This window comes from Esox lucius, chromosome 2 (genome assembly GCF_011004845.1).
Source record: "Esox lucius isolate fEsoLuc1 chromosome 2, fEsoLuc1.pri, whole genome shotgun sequence".
In the NCBI taxonomy this organism is placed as follows: domain Eukaryota; kingdom Metazoa; phylum Chordata; class Actinopteri; order Esociformes; family Esocidae; genus Esox; species Esox lucius.
In genome coordinates this window covers 188,336-215,067 of record NC_047570.1, presented here as the reverse complement: position 1 = coordinate 215,067, position 26,732 = coordinate 188,336, and the positions used below count along the sequence as shown (strand labels likewise).

At 40.0% G+C, this 26,732-nt stretch overlaps 2 protein-coding genes across 6 annotated transcripts in view; both read right to left on the bottom strand.

Annotated features, from left to right (window-relative positions):
- The window catches only part of slc6a5 (solute carrier family 6 member 5), an 81,144-nt gene extending 66,139 nt beyond the window's left edge, over window positions 1-15,005 (bottom strand). The window contains exons 1-9 of one of the 5 annotated variants that reach the window (XM_020044324.3): window positions 14,840-15,005; window positions 13,353-14,453; window positions 12,081-12,228; window positions 11,142-11,273; window positions 10,776-10,949; window positions 9,528-9,678; window positions 8,976-9,108; window positions 8,386-8,520; window positions 8,172-8,275 (exon numbers count right to left, since the gene is read on the bottom strand). In XM_020044324.3, coding sequence (XP_019899883.2) covers window positions 8,172-8,275; window positions 8,386-8,520; window positions 8,976-9,108; window positions 9,528-9,678; window positions 10,776-10,949; window positions 11,142-11,273; window positions 12,081-12,228; window positions 13,353-13,811 — 1,436 coding nt within the window. In that variant the 5' untranslated portion in view covers window positions 13,812-14,453; window positions 14,840-15,005. Of the gene's footprint in view, window positions 1-8,171; window positions 8,276-8,385; window positions 8,521-8,975; window positions 9,109-9,527; window positions 9,679-10,775; window positions 10,950-11,141; window positions 11,274-12,080; window positions 12,229-12,317; window positions 12,364-13,352; window positions 14,454-14,839 lie in introns of those variants that run through there. The other 4 variants (XM_013133123.4, XM_020044325.3, XM_020044326.3 and 1 more) reach the window with 4 other exon arrangements.
- Window positions 15,006-18,317: 3,312 nt separating this feature from the next.
- The window catches only part of prmt3 (protein arginine methyltransferase 3), a 162,882-nt gene continuing 154,467 nt past the window's right edge, over window positions 18,318-26,732 (bottom strand). The window contains exon 16 of the mRNA XM_010905180.4: window positions 18,318-18,764. Coding sequence (XP_010903482.2) covers window positions 18,655-18,764 — 110 coding nt within the window. The 3' untranslated portion in view covers window positions 18,318-18,654. The remainder of the gene's footprint in view (window positions 18,765-26,732) is intronic.

Sequence of the window (26,732 nt, the reverse complement as noted above, 5' to 3'; positions counted from 1 at the left end):
TAAAGGATTATTAGGAACACCTGTTCAATTTCTCATTAATGCAATTATCTAATCAACCAATCACATGGCAGTTGCTTCAATGCATTTAGGGTTGTGGTCCTGGTCAAGACAATCTCCTGAACCAAGGTATGCAGCAAAGCATTTGTGAAGCCACAATACGCACAACCTTGAGGCGGATGGGCTACAACAGCAGAAGACCCCACCGGGTACCACTCATCTCCACTACAAATAGGAAAAAGAGGCTACAATTTGCACGAGCACACAAAAATTGGACAGTTGAAGACTGGATTTGAATGTTGCCTGGTCTGATGAGTCTCGATTTCTGTTGAGACATTCAGATGGTAGAGTCAGAATTTGGCGTAAACAGAATGAGAACATGGATCCATCATGCCTTGTTACCACAGTGCAGGCTGGTGGTGGTATAATGGTGTGGGGGATGTTTTCTTGGCACACGTTAGGCCCCTTAGTGCCAATTGGGCATTGTTTAAATGCCACAGGCTACCCTAGCTTTGTTTCTGACCATGTCCATCCCTTTATGACCACCATGTACCCATCCTCTGATGGCTACTTCCAGCAGGATAATGCACCATGTCACAAAGATCGAATCATTTCAAATTGATTTCTTGAACATGACAATGAGTTCACTGTACTGAAATGGCCCCCACAGTCACCAGATCTCAACCCAATAGAGCATCTTTAGGATGTGGTGGAACGGGAGCTTTGTGCCCTGGATGTGCATCCCACAAATCTCCATCAACTGCAAGATGCTATCCTATCAATATGGGCCAACATTTCTAAAGAATGCTTTCAGCACCTTGTTGAATCAATGCCATGTAAAATTAAGGCAGTTCTGAAGGCGAAATGGGGTCAAACACAGTATTAGTATGGTGTTCCTAATAATCCTTTAGGTGAGTGTATAGTTGTGCCTATAAGACTTGCCACTGAGTGAATATTCACTGATCAGCCATAATCCTGTACTTCTTGAGGAGGCTGAAGAAGGCCCGCCTGTCTTCCATCTACTGTAACCCTGCTGAACTTTTTGACTTTCCATCACTAACTATGCCCACCTGTTGTATTAGTGCTATATGTCACTGCCTTAGAAGTCTGATAAGGTTTTTCAGTTTACATGTCTGCTGCTATTCCTGTATTTCATTTGCACATGCCGACTTGCACCTTATAATTAAACTTGCACCTTAAACTGCAAAATGCACATTTAGAACTGCCACTGTACTTGCATTTTTAATTGTTACATACAAATGTCTACCTCAGCAAACTCATTGCTGCTATCCCTGCATTTCAGTTGCGCATGCTACCCTACTCCTTCAAATTGCCCACGACTGCAAATTCAGAATGCTATTGAGAATTGCCACAACTATTTATCTCACTTGTACATACATTATACCGATTAGCCATAACATTATGACCACCTGCCTAATATTGTGTAGGTCCCCATTTTGCCAAAACAGCCCTGTCCCGTCGAGGCATGGACTCCACTAGACCTCTGAAAGTTTGGTGTGTTATCTGGCACCAAGAAGTTAGCAGCAGATCCTGTAAATTGCGAGATTGGGCCTCCATGAACCGGACCTGTTTGTCCAGCACATCCCACATATGCTCGATTGGATTGAAATCTGGGGAATTTGGAGGCCAAGTCAACACCTTGAACCCGTTGTTGTGTTCCTCAAACCATTCCTGAGCCATTTTTCTTGGTGGCAGGGCACATTATCCTGCTGAAACAGGCCAATGCCATCAGGCAAATTCATTTGCCATTAAAGGGTGCAAATGGTCTGCAATAATGCTCAGGTACTATAGGTGGTATGTGTCAAAGTAATATCCCACATGAATGGCTGGACCCAAGGTTTCCCAACAGAGCATTTACCAAAGCATCACACTGCCTCTGCCGGATTGCCTTCTTCCTATAGTGCATCCTGGCCCCATGTGTTCTCCAGGTAAGCGACGCAGATGCACCCAGCCATCCATGTAAAATAATGCATGGTGACTGACTAACCCTTGTTAAATAGCATAGTAGTTAGAGACGCAGACTGCCATGCAGGGGCCAGGAGTTTGAGCCTCACCATAGTGAAAACAAATGATGCATTAGGATTTGTTAAGGATAGACAACTTTGCTGGCTACAACCTTCAGTAGCTACCTTATAGTAAGCCTAAAATAAAACTCTTTATGGTTATATTGCGACTATTTCTGGTGACGTTTTGAAATACGCATCCGTGCATGCTTTTTTGGGTAATATAGATCAAAAACCCTTGGGCTGTAAAAGAGGAGGGTTTCCCACGATTCTCTCATCTTTTCACTTGACGAAAAGTCAGTTATCATTACTTGATAGATATATATTGATAGTTATCGTATCAATGTCATTCATGAATGATAGAAAAACAAACATTGCTGTGCCATGAAAAGAAATTGCTTTGGCAGTGTAAAGCTCATCTTCAGTCTCACTAGCAATTGCTCAATACTTGATTATTGAGCAATTGCTAGTGAGATGATTATTCCTAGTAAGATAGTAGACACTAGAAGCCTGTAAATACTAGTAAGGCTAATAAGCTGTTAAATGTTGAGATGCTATACCGACACTTGCCATACGTATAGCTTAGTGGCGTAGTGGTTAAAGACACACCTGTAACATGGGAGACCCAGGTTCAAATCCAGTTAGGACAACAACATTGATCCTTTCTAATTGTAGGCTGGCCGAACTAGGCTTGCCGGGTTATACTTTTGTTCAAAATATCCACCCTGTTTGCCTCATTCAAATAACAAGGTGGACACCAACCTAACAGGAAGTACACTGCTGTAAATTAAGGGAACACTTAAATCACACATCGGATCTTGATGAAAAAGAATTTTAAGTTCAAAATCTTTACTATATATTGTGTAATTTGTTTAGAACAAAATGGCGTAACAACGCTCATTGGAAACCAAAATTACCAACCAACTCAGGGCTGTATTCGAACTCACACTGAAAATCTAAGTAAACAATTGAAATCATAGGCTGTTCCAACTTGAGTGAATTTCATCACGGCAACTCATAATGTGACTCAGTAGTGTGTATGGCCCCCACATGCCTGTATGCACTACCAACAACGTCTGGGCATGCTCCTGATGAGACGGCGGATGGTGTCCTGGGGGATCTCCTCCCAGGGCTGGATCAGGGCATCAGTGAGCTCTTGGACAGTCTGTGGTGCTACTTGGCATTGTCAGATGCGCCGATACATAACATCTCAGATGTTTTCAATTGGATTCAGGTCTGGGGAACGTGAGGGCCAGTTAATGGCATCAATGTCTTTGTCATTCAGGAATTGCCTACACACTCTGGCCAAAAGGGGCACGGGCATTGTCCTGCACCAGTGTAAGGTCGGACGATGGGTCTGATGATTTCATCCTGGTACCTAACAGCAGTCAGGGGATGTTGGCTAGCATGTGGAGGTCTGTGCGACCCTCCCAAGGATAGATTCTCTCCTCATCAATGACCCACCGCCAGATCATCACTGACCCATCTCTAAACCGGTCATGCTGGATGATGTTACAGGCAGCATAACGTTCACCATGGCATCTCCAGACACTTTCACGTCTGTCGCGTGTTCAGTATGATCTCATCTGTGAAGAGAACGGGGCACCAATGGCGGATCTGCCAATTCTGGTGTTCTCTGGCAAAAGCCAATCGAGCTGCACGGTACTGGGCTGTGAGCATACGTTCAACTAAAGGATGTCGGCCCTCATGCCTTTGGTCAGAAACATGCATACCAGTAACCCACTGAAGGTCATTTTGTAGGGCTCTGGCAGTGCGCCTCCTGTTTCTCCTTGCACAAAGAAGCATATAACGGTCCTGCTGCTGTTTAGGAAATTTCTTGAACCTATAAACATTATATAATTGTCTGCTTTTCTATTGCCTGGTATGCAACTCTGGTCTTTGTTTGTTTGTGACACATGTCTGAATGATAATAGTGGATCATTCGGTCCACTGACCATCTGTTAATCTCCCTAAACCAATAAGGGTATCTGTCCTTTGCTCTTCAGCCATGTGGCTGGCTGTCATTTACGATGTTCCCCTATCCCCTATGGGTAATTTCCCCTTTTGGGTTAAACCTATGTATTGCTGACATAAGACAGCTGTGCAGTATCTTACCACACCCCTTTTACTGATGATTGTTCTGTGTTACTTTAAATATTCCTCATGGTTTATTCTGTATGCTTTGACGCTTCTCTTCCTGCAAGAAATAAACTGCTAATTGTGCCAAGAGAATATTGTCTCTGTACTTACTTCCATTAAGAGTTCTAATCGATGGAATTCCCATCACACTGCTGGGTTGATGCCCTTCTATGGCCCTGTCCAGCTCTCCTTGTGTAACGACCCGTCTCCTGGTATCTCCTCCAAGCTCTTGAGACTGTACTGGGAGACACAACAAACCTTCTTGCGACGGCACGTATGGATGTGCCATCCTGGAGGAGCTGGACTATCTGTGCAACATGAATGGGCTGCAGGTACTGCCTCATGCTACCAGTAGTGACAATGAAACTAGCAAAATGCAAAACTAGAGAAGAAACTGCCAGGAAGGATAAGGAGAGAGCAACTGTCTGTGGCCACCACCTGCAAAACCATTCCCTTTTTGGGGGTGTCTTGCTGTTGCCTCTCCAGTCCACCTGTCACTTTCATTTGCACCAAAACAGGTGACACTGATTCACAATCGCTTATGTTTCCTAATTGTACGTATTGATATCCCTGAAGATTGGTGTTATACTGTGATGATTACATGTTCCCTTAATTTTTTTGAGCAGTGTATATAGTAATGTTAACTTATAACAATATTTGTTGCCCTATGCAGTGTTTCCCCTATATGCATTCAACAGCGAACATTTTTGATAGTCATATGATAATAATTTTTGTTGCCATTGGATCCAAGCACCAGGCGCACAACAACATCGCTGCTGTAAAACATCCTAGGGGAAACACTAATATGTGTATATTATATTTTGTATCATTATGTATAGGATATACAGCTCCGGAATAAATTAAGAGACCACTGCACCTTTCCAAAAAAGTTGAAAAGAAAGGTTTTAAGTGAGGATCAGAAGGGTATTAATTAAGAGACCACTGCAAATTGAAGTTATAGGTACACTGCCTGGCCCCAAAAAAGCTTCACACTTATTGGACCACCTTTAGCTTTGATTACAGCATGCATTTGCCTTGGCATTGTTTTGACAACTTAATGCAACATCACAACATTATTCTGTCCAGAGTTGCATACATTTTTGGCCAAGATCTTGTATTGACGAAGGGAGATTTCAATCACTCAGTATAGTCTTCTCCAGCACATCCCAAAGACTTTCAATGGGACTAAAGTCAGGACTCTGTGGTGGCCAATTCATGTGTGAAAATGATTCCTCATGCTTCATGAACAACTCTTGCACAATTTGAGCCTGATGAATCCTGGCATTGTCATCCTGGAATGCACCCGTGCCATTAGGGCAGAAAAAATTAATTGATGGGACAACCTGCTCATTGAGTACATTCAGGTACTCAGCTGGCTTAATTTTATTGCCACATTATGCTGCTGAGCCTAGACCTAACCGAGTGAAGCAACCCCAGATCATAACACTGCCTCCAGAGGCTTGTACAGTGGGCACCATGCATGATGGGTGCATTGCTTTATGCACTTCCCTTCTTGCACTGACGCACCCATCGCTCTGGGATAGGGTACATCTGGACACATCACCACATGACCTTTTTCCATTGCTCCAATGTTTGTGCTATTTTCTTTCCATTAGTCTCAATAACAAGTGTTTTTCTTGTGGCAACTCAGCTGTTTAGTCCCAATTCATTGTGCATATGGAAATGCTCTTACTTTCACTATTAAACATGGTTGTGTGTTCTAATGTCGATAATATTTAACGATTTGACTTCACCAAGCAACTTCAGCAAGCATAAGTGATCTTTGATCACAGTCATTCAAGATTATTTTCTGACCATTTATTCTGCGAGGTTGATGTTTCACCACTATCCTTCCAGGTTTCAATAATGCGTTAGACAGTTCGTAACACAATTCCTATGTTTTACGAAAAGACAAGCGCTATGTCTGGTGAAAAAAGTGTCCACTCATACTATTGCTACGGTGAAGCATGATAGTGTGAACATCATGCTATAGGGATGCTTCACAGCAGCAGGGTCTGGGACACTAGTCAAGGCTGACGGAAGGATGAACACAACAAAAGAGATCCTTGAAGAAACCCTGATACACCACTTTTCCCTGTCCTCTAACCTACAATAGACAGTTATTGGTCTGGATTCTTTGGGATTGTTTGCAGGAATGTTAAATCAAAAAGTAAATATTTGCCTCACTGCCTGACTACCCGCTTTAAAGTGTCAAGCAAAATCAATCAAACAAGCAGATCAGTAAGTCAGTGGCGTCGTTAGGCCTGGGCGTCCGGGGCTATATCCTTATATGAATAGCCCCGGATTTCAAATTGACAAAAAATCTATATAAAAATAGCCCCTGATCTATAATTCCGATCGCACATTATGACATTGTAGACGTGTAGGCCGCTAGCGTGTACATCGAGATTTTCTGCATGTACATTCAAAACCTTGTACTTTCTGTCCCGGGCGGGTCGGGGGGGGTGGGCTAGGCTCCGAACGTATTGTGATCCTAGTGACGCCTCTGCAGTAAGTGTAGCTGATTAAGAAGTCTGAAAACAATTACTGACATCTTTTTCAAAACAAAAACAGCAAATGACAACAATGTTAACTAATGACGAATAGCATTGGGTTTGACATTGATAAATGTTACTGAAACATGTTTGAATTAGTACTTGTCATCACCTAGACCACACCCATAATTCGTGAAGGTTCGCTGACTGGCCTGGTTAAACGCCAGCCTCAGGACAACTCGAAATTATTGAAGGAACCAGGAATTTTGTCCCTTCAATAATTAATTGGTTCTTTATCAGAGAATTCCAAAGGAGAATGTGGGATACGATTGCTATAGAAACCAGCTCCATGTCCTTGAATGATGGTTCTCATCACTAATGTAACAGTGGCATATGTTGCCCCAGGAAAGTGGGGTTTACTAATTTCCTAACTTTCCATTGGTCAAAGAGACCACTAATTCAAAGCACTTTGAATATATTGCATTGACATAGCTAGTTAAATTGCTAAAATGATAACACAGGCTATTCGGTTTGGAGCCATGGTCCAGTGGTAACACTCCCACCTCCATACACATACGGATTCCACCGGAGACCCAGGATCACCTGTATCCACCCTTCACCTCTATATCTCCACCTATCTCCCTGATTCCAAGTGTCAATAAAAGTCTTTCAAAGAAATGTAAGTAGTTGAGAGTCCACTCTCCTTAGGAGAAAAATTTTATTGATGGTATTTGTAATTGTTCCCCTTCACTTGGGCAGCAAAATGTTCCCATACCAAAATGTGAATATGTACAGTGGTTCAAAAATTATTTTAGGTTAAATACACCTATCTTAGCACAATTCCTACATTATGAACTACATTACAAACATTTCCAAACATGAGAATAGGTGAAAAGGGCTGCAAATTGATCTTAACTAAAAGTCCTAATCCACCTTAACGGAGCTTCAGAAATTTTGCAAATAAGAATTGGCAAACATTGTTGTGTTCAGATGTGCAAATCTGTTAGAGACATATCCGAATAGATTCATGGATGTAATTCCTGCTAGGGATGCCTCTAATTATTTTCTCTTTCATATATATAATTAATTTAGAAACATTTGGAGGATTTATTTTTCACTTTGACATTATATACTTTTTTGTGTTCAGTGGCAAAAAATAAACACAAAAAGAAATTGATTTCATGTTGCAACAAAATGAAATGTGGTCAAGTCCAAGGGGGTGAATACTTTTCACAGCCGCTCTATTTGAAACTCGTGTCAGTATTTAGTGATGAGACGAAATATGTTTTCCAGTCCAGGACAGGAATTACATACAAAAAGGGGCATAATAGCCGTCTGATGGGCATCTTTAAGTCTGCTTTGTGTTATATTTACCATTGAAATTGTCATATTCTAAACATAACTAAACCATTTATTGTATCTTTTTGTTACAGACATGGATCAATAATGATCATTTTGGGCTGTCTTTTTCTCATTTAATAGCTAGTGTAGCAAAGTTGTGCAGAGTCGTGCTTACCTGTAGCAGTTGTTATGGAACTTGTTGTAAGAGGAAAGTGTGATGAGACCTCCCCAGGCTGCCGACAGAGAGAAGAATATCTGGGTGGCAGCATCCTTCCACACCTTGAGTAACACACACACACAAACACACTTATTGTTGTTGACAGAGGGGTGGTGGAGAAATGTGTTCAAGTGCATATATTTTATATTTGTGTGTTTGTGTGTGGGTATACCTTAGCATCATTAAGTTTCTCCCACTTGGGTGTGATGAAGTAGAGGATGCCGTCGCCAGCCCCTGGGAGGGTTACTCCTCGGAACAATAGAATGATCAGCACTACATAGGGGAACGTAGCTGTGAAATACACCACCTATAGGAGGAAGGGGGTGTTAGTAGGTTGTACGTAAGTGCACTGATTTAACACTTGCAGTACAAGATTAAAACCACTAGAGGGCAACATCGCATAATTCAGAGAATTACACACTTTCACAACAATTACTATAGATATTCAAATTAATATATTTGGGAGAAACCACATTCTAAACTGCACATGTCAAATGCGTGAGACTTCCAGATTGGCTGATTCCTTCTGATTACAAAGTCCAACCAGGTTTTCTGAAGGGATCAGTAAAAGTATTATAATGAAACTGACTACTTTAACCTGACCATGGTCACAATGGTTTTGTCCATGCTCTAACATTGAAACATTGTCATATTCTATATACATAAATACAGATGCTATAAATACACAATGAGATCTCTTTTTCATGTCAACAGGGATTTCTCCTCTACCATCAGAAATGAAAAGAGAGAGAGTTTTCTTACTTTTCCTGATGACTTGATTCCTTTGGCCAGGGAAAGGTATACTATGAGCCAGGCCAGAAACAGGCAGCCTGCTAGGGGCCAGCGGATGTCTCCAGGGTATTCTATCCCTTTGGATATGTGCAAGACATTGTACCTATGGAGGGATAGTAGAGGGAGGGTGAATGAAAGATTCAGGCAGTCTTTACTGTATTCCACTGTACTTACCTTTTAATTAAGTGAATATTCTGCTATTGTACCTATCACACTGTCACACAGTAAATATTCCACACCCACTCCTCTCCACACATACATGTGTACATACCTGCCATACTTGTGTTTTTCTATTATATAAGACATTTATTTAGTTTTACGTGTATTTTCTTTCATAGCTCTGGTAGTGCTGAACAAGTGTATAGTCAAAGAAATGGATTGTATATTATTATTTCTTACTAGATCTATATACAATAAATTTAAGCTGTTGTGTTGTTTGCAAGAAGAGCTTGCAAGCATGCATTGAAATATTCTGTGTACACTGTATCCTGTTTACATAAAATAACAATGTATTTTACTTACTTAAAGTACTCCTCGCTGGGGCTGACGTATGTTTTGTTATCCGGATAAGACATGTTAACCAGTTTTGACAGGTTTCCAAGGGCTTGAGCTGATAGACAGAATGAGCTGTTCTTTACAGAGGTGACGTTTCTATCATGGAGGATACACCTGTCTGTCACAACCAGAAACCAACACATCAACCAGGACAGACAGACACACTGGTAAACAAACACTATATCAAATCAGAAAATAACATTTGTAAACAGGGACAGACAGGTTTCTTTATGAAAATCGAATCACAAATCAACACGTTTCATCTTCCAAACAGACAGATGCCCACAGCTTTTCAAATCAGATTTGATCAGACAGACATGTTTACAATCTGGTTTACAAAATGTATTACATCTCAGAGCGGGTTAAGCATAGTTTTCTAATGGGCTAGGTTTAATAAATCAATTTAATGCAGATTTACATCTTTAAAATTATATTTTATCAGTCAAATCTTTATTGTATTTCACATAACATGTATTGAGTCAAGATATTCATATTATATTTTGAATTATGACACTTTCAGCACATATAGCAAAAATGTTGCTTTACATAATCATTATATATTTATTGTACTATCAAATAAATCTAAAAAGTTGACAACTTGACATAGCATTAATTCTATTCAAGGGGAGTACACTTAAGGTGTAATTCTTACTATGAACAAAAGAGGGAAGTCTTGCGCACACTGCCGCACTGCAGCAACTACAGTACAGTAAATTTGTCAAGCAAGCAATTTTTTTGCTGAATTCCCTTAAATGCAATGCTTAAGAATACTTTCCGAATCAAATTTCGATACATTTTTACACAGTTGAATCAAAAATATATCTGCTTTCACTACAGAAGAATTGTATTTGTCAGTAAATGTTTTTTTTTCTATTTATTGTTTAAAAAAACCCATGTAACCTAAACCAAATAGTCATAATTAAAACCAGTGCATCTTAACATTAAAAAAAACCTGCTTTTGCTGATATGTTTCTAGAATAATAACATAGGACTAATCTGGAAAAAAAAAAGCTGAAAAAATACTTGACACACACAGAAACAATATAAAAATAAATATCAGAAGCAGAAGTCACTTCAAACAAACAATGCTTAAAATAAGGTAACTTTGCATTAGTACACCAGCTCAGAGATGCTTTGCGCATTGCGCATAGGTGAGGGGGTATTTGGAGTGCGTGTGTGTGTGTGTGTCTGTGTTCAGGCGCATCGTGGCCTCACCTAAGAGGAGCATGTCTTTGTCCTTACAGTCCAACGTGTTCCACTCGTTCTTACAGTTAGCCCATGGCAGTGAGCCCTTCAACGAAGCGAACAGGTAGTACAGTGTCCAGCACATTATAATGTTATAGTATATGGCTATCAAGACAGATATTATCAACATGGCAATCCCGCAACCTAAAATAAATAAACGAGACGAAATATATAAATTACTCTTAAGCAGGCAGAGGAGCTTGATCAAAAGTCATTATATTATAACAAGTAGTTAGCATTTTTCTCAAGATTGTTTATGTTACATCGCTTGAATAGCCTACGTTAAGTTTAGGTCTGTTTGCTGTTTGGAGCGCAGCCTGCGTACGCGCAGTTTACCTTGCAGGGCCGGGATGGCTTTCCACACGGACACAGGGCCTTGACTGGCAAACTGGCCCAGGGACACCTCCAATAAAAAGATAGGGATTCCGGCAAGGCACAACATTATCAGGTAGGGGATCAAAAAGGCACCTGCACAGGGAAACGGAGCAGTATTTAAAAGTAGTGCACAGGTAGGCTTACACGTGCAAGAGATTATTCAAACCTTGCTGAAATATTTAAAAGAAGGCTTTAACATTGTTAATTCGATTGCATATCTCATTCACTTAATCGTCCATTGAAAACTCGATTTGTTTTATAGGCAAATTATTTTCTGCCCCTGCATGTAGCCTAATTCGTTTTTTAATATTAAAATCACTTAATGTCTGAAATTCTAGACCAATCTTAATTTAAATCAAAAAGAATAATAATAATAACATGCATTCTAGAAATATTTGATTTAGCCTGCAAAGATTAAATAACCTAACCAAAATCCCCACTAAATAATTAACTCTCCTAAAACACAAAACATATGATATGAATATAATATCAACATAAAAAATAGCCTCCACCTTTAAAACATAGAAACTAACACATAAAACGGAAATAAAAAGCTTTTCCTAATTTCGGTTCCAGTGTTATAGCCTAGCAATATGTGAACTAATGTAGTTCCTTTTGGTTTGACAATGATAAAATACATTAAATACAGGAAAACAATGAAGTCGATTTATTCTGAATGTGTCCTTCAAATTGAATATTAATATACATTTCTTTAATATCGAATTATGCGTCAATACAAATTAAAAATATATAATTGTGGAGCATGTGCAGTATGCTATAAAACTGATGCACTGTTAAGGTTCGGAGTTATTTATTTTCCACTTTTAGCTAGATGTGTTTGGATTTACAACTTTATACTGGCATTTGCATTGCCAGTATATTCTCAACTCGACACCTTACCTCCACCATTTTGGAAGGCAAGGTATGGAAACCTCCACACGTTTCCCAGTCCCACCGCATAGCCAACCATAGACAAGATGAAATCCAATTTATTAGTCCAGTTTCCCCTGGCCTTATTCTCATCTCCACTATCGTCCTCATCGTCCTCCTGGGGGAAAACAGCGGATTTAAGGGCTAGGTTGTATGTGCATTAGGCAAAGTAATTTTAGACTGTAATTTACTTTAATTAAAACGTACCAGATCCCAAACCTAAGTAGGCCTACTGAAAGATTTGTTTTGTTATTCATCGGTCAGAAGTTAGCTACATAGCCTAGAAAGAGAACACTATCTGTAGCACTTTCACAGTAGTCTACAGTCTCCTCAATAAAACTCGAATAACAGTTTTCTAATTGATACGAACATTTTTCATATTCATTAACAAAAATATTTTACATTTGTAATTCCGCGCCAAAAACGAGAAAGGAATGGAGAGGGTGAACACGCTTATCAATAGAACACAGTCAGACATGCGCGCGGGCTGTAGTGAAGAAGGAGGAGAGGGGAGATGAATGCCCTCGCGGGGATTGGAACAATGGACAGAATCCGCAGCCTTATGTAACCCATTACCAGAGATGTCACAGGCTATGCCGTAACCAATCCCGAGAGAGCATGATGTGGGGTTTGTTTCCAGCCACACAGTGCAGCGCAGGGCATGGGATATCTTTAATTACAGTAATCCTATACTATGTCTCGTAATGTGACAATTCTGTCCATTCGGCACTTTGAATATTTTAGAAAATCGTTACCTGACAACATTTATTAAAATAGGTAACACATATTCTAGATAAAATCAAATGTTCAGAACATCCAAACAACTTTGCCGTTCTATTACGCGAAATAACTGGGAATTAATCTACTTGTGAATTCTAACACTAATTCAATTATAGAATACGGTCATCACATAATAATTACATGTCACATACAAAATAACACTTGAATATTGTTCACATTCTGTCATCTTTCCCGTCAGCAGCAGTCTCCAGTGCTGGATATAATCGCTGGCGTCCCATGGGACGGATATTACAATTTCAACTATGCGCTTCCTTATCCGGGAAAAACCCGAAAATACCCCAGCCCATATTTTCTTAGGCAATCCAAGATAAGTGTTAGATAGAAACCAGTACATACAACCTGCGGTGGGTGCATTACTCCAGCATGCCCTTTAAACTCACCTGACCCTGGATAACTGGGCGATCCACCCCGTACCAAGACTATTCTTTTGAGCCCACTTACCCCAGTCACGGCACTAGGCTGAACAGACGGGTTGCCATCTGTGCCTAGAATGATGGTGGTCTGGCTCATGGTGGTCCAGTTGCCTGAGGCGTTGTTTCGATCCCCAGTGGTCCTAAACTGGTCGCCGTACTGAACAGGTACACCCCTGGCTGCAGAACCGCCAGCGGAGCTGATGGAATCCTTATGGAAGGCCGAGTTCGCTGCCACTGATCCAGGCGCTGTTGGAGCGGCATTCTTAAACGTCCCATATACTTTACTGGCTTCTCCCGATTCCCCTGGTTTATTTTCCATGGGACAGAAAGTTTTGCTCTCGTTTGAGGATGGCGGTTGAGGTGGTGAGTAAGCGGCGGACATTTGGCTAATGGCATTATCCGGTAAGTTTGCTGTAACTCCCACCACTCCCTCGTGCTGGTGCAACGGGTTAAAACCCATAGGAGCGTTTGCAGGCTGTTTTGTCATCTCTCTCTGGTCTGAGAGGTCCTGCAAAATGGAATGTACAAGGAGGCTAAATCTCAGCACAGGAAATAAGAGGAAACATTAACAGTATTCAAACAGAAACACAATTTCAGTGTTATCGTTAATATAATTTGAGATGTAGATTTATTTTCCAATCAAACATTTAGCTAATCACAGTTATAAAACAATGCTGAAGCGGTGGTTATTTTCTGCTGTGTTTTAAAAGCCCTTTGTAGCATGTTTTTGCTCCGCTGCTCTGGGTTTCAGATCATGGTCTAAGGGGGGTTTGCTTCTCCAGGTCTCCGTTACTGCGAAATTCTTTAATTTTACGCCCCATTTCCCCCATGTCATTCAGCTCCACAAATCCAATGAGTTTTATGGGCAATAGACAAGCTGCCGGGCTCACGACAGCTCCCCTCTCCCCGGCAGGCATGCATGATCGCCGGCGTTCGGCTACAGCGCTGAGAAGACCCGAGCGTGCAGAAATACAAATTACTCTCCGCACATGGAGAGAAAACAAAGAAATGTAAGAATTAATGGTATTTCTTAAAACGAACATGCTACATTCATGTTGACGAAAAAAAGGTTCAGAAGAGGACACGGTCTACCTGTTTAATCCATCACCTGCAGCTTGCTTGTTTAAGGCTATAAAAAGAAATTAATACATTTCATAAAGGTGAAAACGAATAAATTCAAGACAAATAGCCCGACTTCAAATCACTGAATGAAAAAGATCGAATAAAACAAGTGATTTTCATTTGAACTGAATGCAGCACAGATAGTGTTCTCAGAATTTGGGCGTGTGAATTCCAGTTGTGAAAAGTTTGTGGAGCCGCGCTATGCAGCTGGATTTTAGCACCATGGACAGCGCACACCCCGGATGCCGAATATGCAACCCATACCAACAATACAGATTGAATAAATTAAAATACGACACCAAAACCAATTTAGCCAACTTCCACCATTCATCTAAAAAAAGACAAAGAAAAACTCATGGAATATAGAATCAAGATAATTTATTATGTACTCACCATTTCTGCAGAGGATGTACTGATGTTGAAATGTCGAAAAACTGCTGTAAAGAGACCTGGAAGAAGAATGGGTTTAACCGTGCTTAGTGCAAAGCTTTCTATAGACTACCTCCGTGGTAAAGACTGGGTTTGCGTCAGTACGGAGGAAGGTGCCCTTCGCATGACATTTTCTTGATAATAAGAGTTTGATAAATCATTGGCCATGGATTCTGATTTTTAAAGGGACACCGGGCGAAGACACGCAGGCTCGTGCGCATGTTGTCCACGCACACAAAGCTGAGTACGTGCGTGTTTGGACTGACTCATTCCCCAGCTGATTAATACACTTGTCTCAATGGGATGTGTAGGTACACACGTGCACATATCATAGAGAGGATTTGCTGATATGCCTACATGCATTTTTAGGAAGAAGCATGCATGCACCATTGCAAGTCGTGAAATATGTTTTAATTTGTGGGAGTGAAGATTACATTGATGTGGAAACTATTTAGTTATTTATATTTTTGCTTAACGATTTAATCTGTTGTATGCTAAATATGGCTGATTTGCATCTATGCTTTGAACATAACAATGAGGATGTATTTTAGTAGGCTAAAATAACATTCTAGTTTTTTCAGGAAATTTTAGGATCACAAAGGTTAGAATTATAGAGGCCAAGTCATATGTTTACTAAAAATAAATGCGCATTTTAGTTTCCAAGAAGCCCGTGTCAGTGAATGTTTCCTAGGTTAGGCTATATCGTTTGTATATCCTATATGTTTATTAAAGATTATACATCTGAGATGTTATCATTTTGAACAAGCTTATAATTATATGTATTTCGTTAAGTGTGTCGTGACTATAAAATAATGGAAATGTTTATTTTTCAAACCTCTATGCTATATATAGGCTTTACTTTCATGAGTTTACCTCACATTCAATTTGGGCCTATATGTGCACGTCAGTGACAGACGCATTGATCCAGTAGGTCTAGGCCTATAGAAAAGGTGGGTGCGGTCTACATGAAACAACTAAAGCTTTTCCTTTGTTAAACTTTTAAGCAAGAGACCGGTTTTTTTTTTTAGGAACACGTGGCAATTGAGGTAGGCCTATCTAGCTAGGTTAGAGGCTGTAGAACTTTCCCTTTAAAATACCATAAATAGCCTGCTCTAAAATACTGCATTGCGCTTGGTTCAGCTTTCTTTCCTTTGTTAACGAAACGTAGACCTAATTCAAAACGAGTTAATTCTCCCGGAAAAAAATTTAACGAATTACGTATAAAAAATAAACACATTTTGGCGTTATTTCATCAACTGCAAGAAATCCAAATCATAAAAAAATATGAAGACAGTCCAAATAGCAGATAACCCGTCGTATACGGATCAACGTCCTCGTGGTCTCTTCAAACCAGCTTAAGAGCGTAACCAAGCAGAATTAAAGGTGTGATAATCACCTGCAACGCTGCACGCGTGCTCCCGCGCCCTTGTAAATCTGCACCCGCTATAGATAGGGCCTCGCGCTGCCGAATTAGTGGGCCTCTCCATTGTTTAATTACTTTGTCAACAGAGAATAATTATTATTGATTTCTTCCCCGCTTTCCTTGTCCGCTCTCACACCCTCATCTTGACACAGCGCGGGAGATAGACACGGATTTGGCCAGAGAGGCCCAATTAATTATCATTCCCTATAGAGTTCCGATTGATCTGAATAATTTATTTTTACTTTACCAAAACCATGTAATCACTAAAATAAGGTCTACACGTGAACGTACTATAAGCAAACAAATTAAGAATTTTATGTGACATATCCTCTTACCGAAATACAAATCAAAGTCACGTAGGCCTACAATGTACATTTTAATTACACTGTAAAGGTAAAACGGTACTTTCAAATATAAAAAAAACCCGCAATATGCCTAAATGTGCTTTGGAGTGGTCAGAGATTGTGCTGCTGTTAAGTAGCTTTTGACTCTAAGCATATTTTTTCGAACAAAACCCACCACATTTTTTGTATCTTGCCGAAATTCTGTATCGTGCCTCCTTCAACTGAGACCTAATAGCCCACGAGATCAGATGCTCGTAAATTACACGTGGGTTCATTTCATTAAATGATTACAGCTTTTTTTTTCCAAACCCAAGCTTAAGCGATAAGGTAATGTCTCACACCTCAAACTGGAGGTCAAACTGCGGGCCAGCTGCTCCCACGCTAGGGGAAGATATCAATGTCGCCATCGCTCCAAGTCATCCTCTTAACATCCATTGGACGTGAAAGCTAGCGGTCCCTCCCCTCTAACCTTCTCCTCCAAAGGGGTTTTGACAAGGAGACAGGGAGAGGAGACGCAATTAGCATTGAATTGAGAATCTCCCCATCCGCCTGATGCCCGATGACAAGTAGTACTAGCAAAAATGACAGTAAGGGATTTTTTTAAAGAAATTGACAGCTCAAAAAATAAATAACATTCTACATGGTTCAAAAACGCAACATTCAATAACAGGTTTTGATTCCGTGTGCTTTCTTACACACCATACCTCTGGTGGCCACTGGAACCGAGGACTGGGTGAGAACGGGTATGTATGCTGAACGGGATTTTTTTTTATATAGGTTTCTATCTTTGAGGGAAGTTTGACGACCGTTTACACTTTCAGGGCCAAATATGTTAGTTGTGGTGGTGGAGACAAATGGTTGAATTTTGAAACTCTGTGTGTCAGATGTCAGGTCGATAGACAAAAAGTTTCAAGTTTAAATCTCTGCACAGTGAAATATCTGTTTTGCCCTTGATCAAGGTGCTTAACCCTAAATGCTAATGTTAGTCACTCTGGATATTACAAATTTTGCATGGTGAAAAATGTAAAATTCTAAGCTATATTAATATCTTAATTTGAGAGGTACTAATACAATCAATATTAGTAAAAACCTCCATAAAAACCATGCCCCCCAGACAGTCAGGTAAGCCATGGTTTCTACAATGTTTAGATAGGTGGATAGACTTATCCAGCAGTCTCTAAAATGATACCTGAAATATGGTAAATGAGTGACTTTCACTGACTGTTAGAATGAGTATGTTTTAATTGGTTACACATATTTTATTATTTTAAAACTTGGTAGTGGTTTATTTGGAGAGTTCCAAAAGTCTAACTGTAGACATCAGCAGGGCTATTATATTCTGGCCCTGGAGGGCCAAATCACTTCTAATTTTCATTGTCAGGGACATATAACTGGTATTTATTCAGACCTTGGACACCAGATGAGTGCAATTAACAATCAGGTAGAACCAAAACCAGATTTTTTTTTAGCCCTCCAGGATCAAAGTTGAATATCCCTGCTCTACAACTGCTCTATTTCAACTAGCCCCATATTAACCCCATATTAATGTTAGCCCTTATTCTAACTCTAACGCTAAACCTTACTGTAATCCTTTTTGTAAACCCTAACTACAGTAAGCTAAAACATAATTTGTTGATAGTATGACAACTTACAGATGGACATTGGGACTTAAATGTAACTTCAGACTTGTTTTAATTCATAGACACTAAACAAAACACACACCTAATTTCTGCATAATTTTGTGGGTTTTATTTTGGTCTATATATATTTAAAAAAAAAGCAATTTTAACAGAATGCAGTGTGAACAGTTTGTCTCACTAGGCAGTCAATTCCCAAGATGTTTAAATGATTCCCACATATTTATACATTTGAATGCTGCATATGAATATACGTTGTTTTGGATTCCTTAAACCAACACACAAAAAAACAAAATAACATTTTGTTTTTGGCAAAGTCAGAAGAATATTTTAGTTCATATTGATGATGCCACCGTCATATTGGGATCAGTGAGATCATTGCAGAGTGTATGTCTGCTTCTTGTCTTGGAGGTCAAATGTAATGAACAGCGAACGGGGGTCCTTCCTGTTTTTGCGTACGGTGATTCGTCCCTGAAGCTCCTCCCCTATAAAGGAAAGCAAGTAATATAAGTGATGTACTGAGCACCAACACCTATTTTGTATTGAAGCCCTACAGGTCTGTAGAGTTTTGCGTTTTATATCTACCCAAGGCTGGTAACATCAGACAGAACCTCTTATATTTACATTTAACATTTAGCAGACAGTCTTACACCGAGCAATAGTAGTGAGTGGGTACAATTCCCTGTGGACAATTCAATCAAACCCACAACCCTGGCGTTACAAGTGCTATGCTCTTACCTAGCGAGCTACATATGAGCCTGTCTAGGCCAATAAAGTAGTCCCAGAGTGTCACAGTAACAGAAGAGCATTGAATGAACTTTAAGGAAAATAATGAGCCAAGTGTATGACATTAACTGATTAGAGAAGATCACTGAATATTCTGGCACTCCAAACCACAAACCGGTGCCTTTGTGAGAAAGAGTGGAGTAAGACTGGAAGAAGAAAATAATTTGATTAACGTAGAAGAGTAGACATGAGCAGAGATATCTAATGCATTTGTATGTTCATATGAATGAGAAAGATTGATTGAATTTAAGTCCCGAATGTTACGTTGCTTTAGTTCATGTGAAAAAGGGACTGGGGTCAGTCTGAAATGTATGCTTAAGTATCCTTGTCAATCCTATGAACATTCTCTCTAACTTTCTCTGTAAGGAATCTGGATGCAGCCCAGATGTATTTATTGACTTGTTTGTCTTCTGATCATGCAGAAACATTGACATAGCCCAAACGGTCATTATAATCTTTACCAGGCACAGCCAGAAGAGGACTGGCCACTACTCAGAGTATGATCCCTCTCTAGGTTTCTTACTAAGTTTAGACCCTACAAGGGAGTTTTTCCAAGCCACTGTACATGAACTATTGTTGCTTGCTTCTTTGGGTTTCAGGCTGGGTATTTGTAAAAGCACTTTGCCACAATGGCTGATGTAAAAATGGCTTTATAAAATGCATTTGATTGATTTCTTTGATTGTGTTTAGAGACAGCCATCCAAGGATACTGCCACAATTGCCAGATGGTGTGGAGTTTACTGTACACCAGCACATGGCAGCGCGCTTCATTAGTACACCCAGCACACTTCATTAGTACACCCAGCACACGGCAGCGGGCTGGTGTACAGTGGGTGGAAGACAAGGCGATGATTACAACGCATAATCACTTTGATTAACTTTGTGTGTGACTGCTGGGGGTAAATTAATGTTTACCCAATCGTCAAACAAGCCTTTCTCCACCAAGCTCTCTGCCAGACAAAGCCTACTGCTGGAGGTTAGAGAAAAGGCTGAAGGGGGGCATTTGTCATATCGAGGCTGTCACTGCTGTTACCACCAACTTGTCATGTCTGAACTGTCACCACAGCCATGACACTGGGCGGCACGCTCTGAAGCTGCCACTCTGCTATAGCTGTAGAGCACACGCTGGAAGAGATATCCGAGTGTTTTTGGGGGGCTCTGAGAGCGTATTAGGGTTTGGCCGATAGAACAATAGCATACTACTCAAGATGATTGACAGTCATGGTAGAAAAAGGGAAATCATGATATTAAAACATATTGCCAGACAACTATAGTGCTGTAAAAAGCACAAGATCCTTTGATACTAAAGACAAGGAGGAACAGAGAGTGTTGTACAGAACACAGAGACAAAGTAATAGAAATGCATTTATTTGGAAAGGGTGAAATGTTTGGAAATCTCAGTGAGCACAGCTGGATCAATAATTAGGAAGTGGAAAGTTCATCACACCACTAAGGCATTGCCAATAAAAGGCCAACCCTCAAAATTCAGTGCTAAAACAAGGAGAATTGTGAGAGAAGCCACAGAGAAACCAAAACTCAAAGCTTGTGTGGCAGAAACATAACATTGCAAAGCAACCCCAAACCATAATTCCACCACTTCCATTATTTGCTGTTGGAAAGAGGTTCTTCTGTCGAAGGCAGTGTTTTGGTTTTTGCAAAACATGGTGTCTGATTTTGTGGCCAAACAACTCCATGGTCTTCTGTAAGCATCTTAAATTAAATTCTTGGGCTTAATTTGGTGGAAGAACCTGTCCTTTGTAGATGGAATTTTCTGTAGGACATATGTTGGACAGTGGAATGATGTACATTGAATTGCTTGGAAATGGCTTTTTAACCCATCCCAGACTCATGGGCATCAATAATCCTTGTCCTGAGGATCTCAGATAGTTCTTTTGATCTTGGTGTAATGGTTTCCCACACACCTATATGGTTAAGACTGAACAAGTCTGTAATCTTTATGGAAGAGTTGACCCCCAAGTTACTCTCTAATGATTATCTAATCATTTGTGCCTGTTTTTGTGCATCTGGCTCTAATTTGATTCATTTAATGTGATAATAAAGCCAGAAGTATACTAACTTCTTATGCATGAGGAAATGGTATTTCTATGTATTTTTATTATATAAATAGTATCAAAGGTTAATTTTGTGTGATTTGTTAAATTGGGTTATTTTGTTTATCACTGAATGCGGTTGGAATGTAGCTATCCGGACTGCCTTTTTCCCTTGACTTTAAAGTGTTACTTTAAAACTAAGAGGCCAAATGAGAAGAGGCTCCAATACTTATCCATCACTTTTGTCTACATGGGCACACTGGACTGGAAGCGAGGTTTAGTAAAAGGATATTTAGCAATAAATAAACAACGACTGGGCACACTCTTTTAATTAAAGTCAACCATGCAGAAGAGGGCCGGCAAAAAGACTGTGCAGATTCTCCAGTCAATGACTCCTTAATGTGTTCCAAATTGCACCCTTTTCCCTACATAATGCACTACTTTTGACGAGAGCTCTGTTGATCCTTAGGAAAAGTATGTGCACTATAGGCTTCCATTTGGGACATGTGGATGTGAAGTTATCCTGTATTTTTGTGAAAAATCATTATATTTTTTCCTCTGTCACAAACCCAATGAGTTGGGACACAGCCTGAGAGTAACTTATCAGTTGAAGAGGAAATAAGGTCACCAAGACAGAGTGAGACTGCAAGATTTTTAATAATGCACAATCTGAACTACTGCTGAATAGATCAGGGGCTATATATATATTTATTTTTGTCAGTTTGAGATCCGGGGATAATCATAAAAGGTCCAGGGCTATAGCCCAGGATGCCCAGGGCTAACGATGCCACGGGTTATCACTGACATGGAAAGGTGTCAATTTAATAGTTACTCAAATCAAGGGGAGATCTAGGTCTAATTACCATATTGCTCACATCTCTCCAGGGTCACATTCATACAGCATAACATGCTTTCCATTAGAAAACAAAAATGTGCATAAACTTTAAAAATGTCTGCCAAGAAAAACTAAAATGAGCAGAAAGCACTTTTTCTTGCTGTTGTTGAGAGCTTTCTTATGTTTCATGCATACTGAAGACAACCCTGTTTTGTTTCTAGATGAACAACTAGAATGGAACCCAGTCTCACTAGCCCTAAGGTATGGTTTGATGGGAGAATGGGAATACAGCCCACACGGGGGCAGGCTGCAGTAAACTACAGTCCAAATGAAACACTATTCCTTCTTTAATACATTACTTTTGACCAAGACCACTAATATACTCCATAGGGAACAGTGTGCCATTTAAGAAGCCTACGGTTTGGCACAAGCTTCTTAGAAAGGCCCAAAGAATAATTACTTGACCTGCAATACTCCTTTGATGACATGTGACCTCTACAGGGTGAATTTAAACTTTAGAATCAAAGCAGTAAATAGAAATAAAACAAACTTAGAAAGAAAGCATTGAGGAACATTCTAGTTTCAAAATGTTTTGTGAATCAAGGTCATATTCATTAGGATGTGTAACAGAAAATTATGTATGTTTCGCAACCTAAAGGGTATGAACTGCCTTCTCTTCTTTGACATAATGGGGACTGAGTAACTGGAACAGCTTACTCGTATTCCCCCATGCTATACCTAAGAGGATGCATTATGTCATGTCACATAGTGGGTTGAGTCTCTGAATCCCCAGGGTATGTGGGCTACACATGGTCGTACCCTGGGGTGGTTGGTGGTCTGTTGGTGTGGTTTTGGTTGTTGGTGGTCACAAATTGAGTGGTACTTGTTTGTGCTTAGTTGACCCAGTTGGCAATATTTGATCCAAGCCACATATTTGGACAACACAGGTGTCTGAGTAATCTCTATATAATATTGTCAGTTACTGTATTTGCAATGGTGGTCTCCAAGGAGTGTGTTAATAAAAACGGGATAAGATTAAAAACATCTTAATTAAAACAGTATTCACACACAGAAAACCTCTTTCTTGAAGCTTCACACTTTTAATTGGATTGGAACGATATTCAGTGGAGTTCCCATAGTACTGAAGAAGGCCCTAGTCCAGTAACTTAAGCAATCTGGGTGAACAGCCAGGAAATAAGTAAGACAACCATGTGTGTAAATGAAATCTGGAATGGAGCTGGTTCTTTTAGTGACATACAACAATATGCCACTAACATTAACTGCACACAGCCCCCAACATGCACAGTATTTACAATCACTGCGCTCTGCATACAGTATCTAAGTAACTTGGAGTACTCTCTAATGCCTTCAAAATCAATTGGAGTGTACTGTTCCTTGTAGCCAATTCAACATCTTTGTTCAATTTCAATGTATTTTTTAAATACTGCAGCATACAATGGTTAAGTGATCCAAGATGTTTTGCTGCACACTTGTGTAGCTCATAGTATGAAAATTGCTTAACTCACTCACTGTAATATGCTGTGGATTAGACTATGGGTTCAAATCCGGACCATGTTGTTGCTTGCTCCTTGGGGTTTCAGGCAGGTTGTTTTGTAAAAGCACTTCGTGACAATTGCTGATGTAAAAAGGGCTTTATATATACACATTTGATTGAGGGATTTTCAGGCCAGCAAAAATGCTCTCTTCTATCCTTTCCCAATGTCTCTAATTTATGAAAGCATTAAAAGCCCAGGATTAAGTCAGGATGAAATAAATAGGCCTTTTAATTAAAACCTTTTCTTTGATTGCAGAGATTATAAGGAGTGACAACGCCAATGCTCAAGCTACATATGGCAGTTAGCTTTCTGAAATTCCCTATTTGTAGTTAAAAATACTTTTCAGTACTTATTAAATGCATAGTACTGTTTTACAGATTATTAAATTTTTCTGGGCATTGTTTACATTTAATCTTCAATCTTGCATTTTCAATAGTATTCATGTTTACTCTTTTCTAGTAAAATGTATTGATATGTGTATCTTGTGAATATGTCTTATGGTACACACAATGTACTGGCAATAATGATTAAGCAGTGTTTAATATTTTTATGCATCATCAATTGAGGATGTGGTACATTTTTCATTCTGAAGGCAATAATTAAATAAAACCGACTCTCAAACTTTCCACAACCAAAAAACTACCATCATTTCCCCACCAGCACTGCAGTGATGTGCATAGCAGCACCATTTCAATCTAGTGCTCTCCCCCTTTCTCAATACCCTCTCATTTTTTTCTGTCTAAGAAGAAGGGAATAAGTAGAGGAGATAGTCAGGCTTGGGGGGGTTGTATATCCTGAGCACTTGTCTGAGCAGTACATAAAGCAGGCCTGGGGAATTACACTCGGCTGTCTGCCTGACGCAGCTTGGCTCCTCAAGGACCTTCAGGACCACGGGTAGGGGAAGGGGGTGGGTTTAGAAAGAAACAGAATTGGAGAGAGAGAAGGTGATAGTAAAGGGAAAAAGAGAGGGTGTTGAGAGAGACAAGGTGAGATAGAGAGATTGTGAGAGTGGAGAGAGAGTGGAGCACAAGAGTGCGTAAAAAGAAGACTTATGGCAGGATGTAGGGCACAGAGAGGACAGAGGGCTGGAAGACAGTCGCAGGCCTATCAAAACCTATAGCAGATCTCCCACCCACTTTTCAACTTCCCTGATTGGTCCGAGAAGGATATAACCAGGATACAGTTTCGCCTAGGGGTTTATGGGATTATTCTTTCACAAAATGTGGCCTTGTTTTTCAAACAAAGGCAACAAGGGAAAAAAAGTATATGAATAAAAGAAAACCTTAATCCTATGAAACACATATTCTCCATTTCCTTGTCATAGAAGACAAATTATGCTGCATTTCATTTATTAATATGCCAATTTGTAGTTCTCAGGGATATTTTTTTTTTCAAAACACCAATGTCTTGTGTGTGTCTGTGTGTAATTGTGTATGTATAGCTAATAATTACTTGTGTATGTGTTGCTTATCATCCTCCTGAGGTTAATTACTGCATTCCTACAAACACATCAAATAAGCTTCAATCTCACCAACTATCAATTTTGTGGAGTGGATGGAAGTTGAAACACAACCGGTCAAGGTTGAGTTTCAAATTGTTTGTTTGTCCCAGGTGAATCTCTCCTCTGAAAGTGCATTTGTGTGAGGAGGAAATGTGTGTGTGTCTCTTCAGGGTGACTTTGAAAAGTTTGCCCTCAATGCACAAGACCACAGGGGATTGGCTGGTGTGTGTATGCTGGTGCCATGGCCGTAGGTTTCATTTTGTGAGTGTGACATGTACCCCCCCCTTTCTGAAAATGGCATTTTGCCCCCCCTAATTTTTATCAACACAACGCTTATTATAATTCTTGCAGGCGGTATAGCGGCCCATTTGTCTTGGCAAAATGCCTCCAGGTCATGCAAAATCGTTGGTTGTCTTGCATGAACCACACGGTTGAGATCTCCCCAGAGTGGCTTGATGATATTAAGGTCAGGAGACTGTGATGGCCACTGCAGAACCTTCACCTTTTTGTGCTGTAACCACTGGAACGTCAACTTGGCCTTCTGCTTAGGGTCATTGTCGTGTTGGATAGTCCAAGAGCGTCCCATGTGCAGCTTTCATGCAGAAGAATGCAAATTGTCTGCCAGTATTTTCTGATAACATGCTGCATTCATCTTGCTATCAATTTTCACATGATTCCCTATGCCTATAGTGCTCACACACCCCCAAAACATCAGTGAGCCACCACCATGCTTCAAAATGGGGATGGTATTTTGTTCATTATAGGCATTGTCGACCCCTCTCCAAACCTAGCACTTATGGTTGTGACCATAAAGCTCTATTTTGGTCTTGTCACTCCAAATTAGTGTGCCAGAGACTGTGAGGCATGTCAAGGTGTTGTCAGGCATATGTATCCAGGCTTTTTTGTGGCATTGGTGCAGTACAGGCTTCTTTCTGGCAACTCGACCATGCAGCTCATTTTTGTTGAAGTATCGTCATATTGTGCTCCTTGAAACAACCGCAACGTCTTTTTCCAGAGCAGCCAGTATTTCTCCTGAGGTTACCTGTGGGTTTTTCTTTGGGTCCCAAACAATTCTTCTGGCAGTTTTGGTTGAGATCTTTCTTGGTCTACCTGACCATGGCTTGGTATCAAGAGATCCCCACATTTTCCACTTCTTAATAAGTGATTGAACAGTACTGACTGGCATTTACAAGGCTTTGGATATCTTTTTATATCCTTTTCAATCTTTATAAAGTTCCATTACCTTGTTATGCAGGTCTTTTGACAGTTCTTTTCTGCTCCCCATGGTTCAGTATCTAGCCTGCTCAGTGCATCCATGTGAGAGCTAACAAACTCATTGACTATTTATACACAGACACTAACTGAAATTTAATAAGCCACAGGTGTGGGAAATTCAAATTTAATTGCCATTTTCACCTGTGTGTGTTAACTTGTGTGTCTGTAACAAGGCCAAACATTCAAGGGTATGTAAACTTTTGATCAGGGCCATTTGGGTGGTTTCTGTTATCCTTATGATTTAAAAAGTAGCTAAACAACTATGTGATAATACATGGCTTTATATGATCACTATCCTTACAGTTTCTTTGCATGATCGGTCATATTTTCAAAATCAATGCCAAAATAATGCAATTTCTGCCAGGATATGCAAACTTATGAGCACAACTGTAGATATTTAGCTTATCAGACTGTTTTTCTAAAACCAGCAACCATGTATGGTGTTTTTC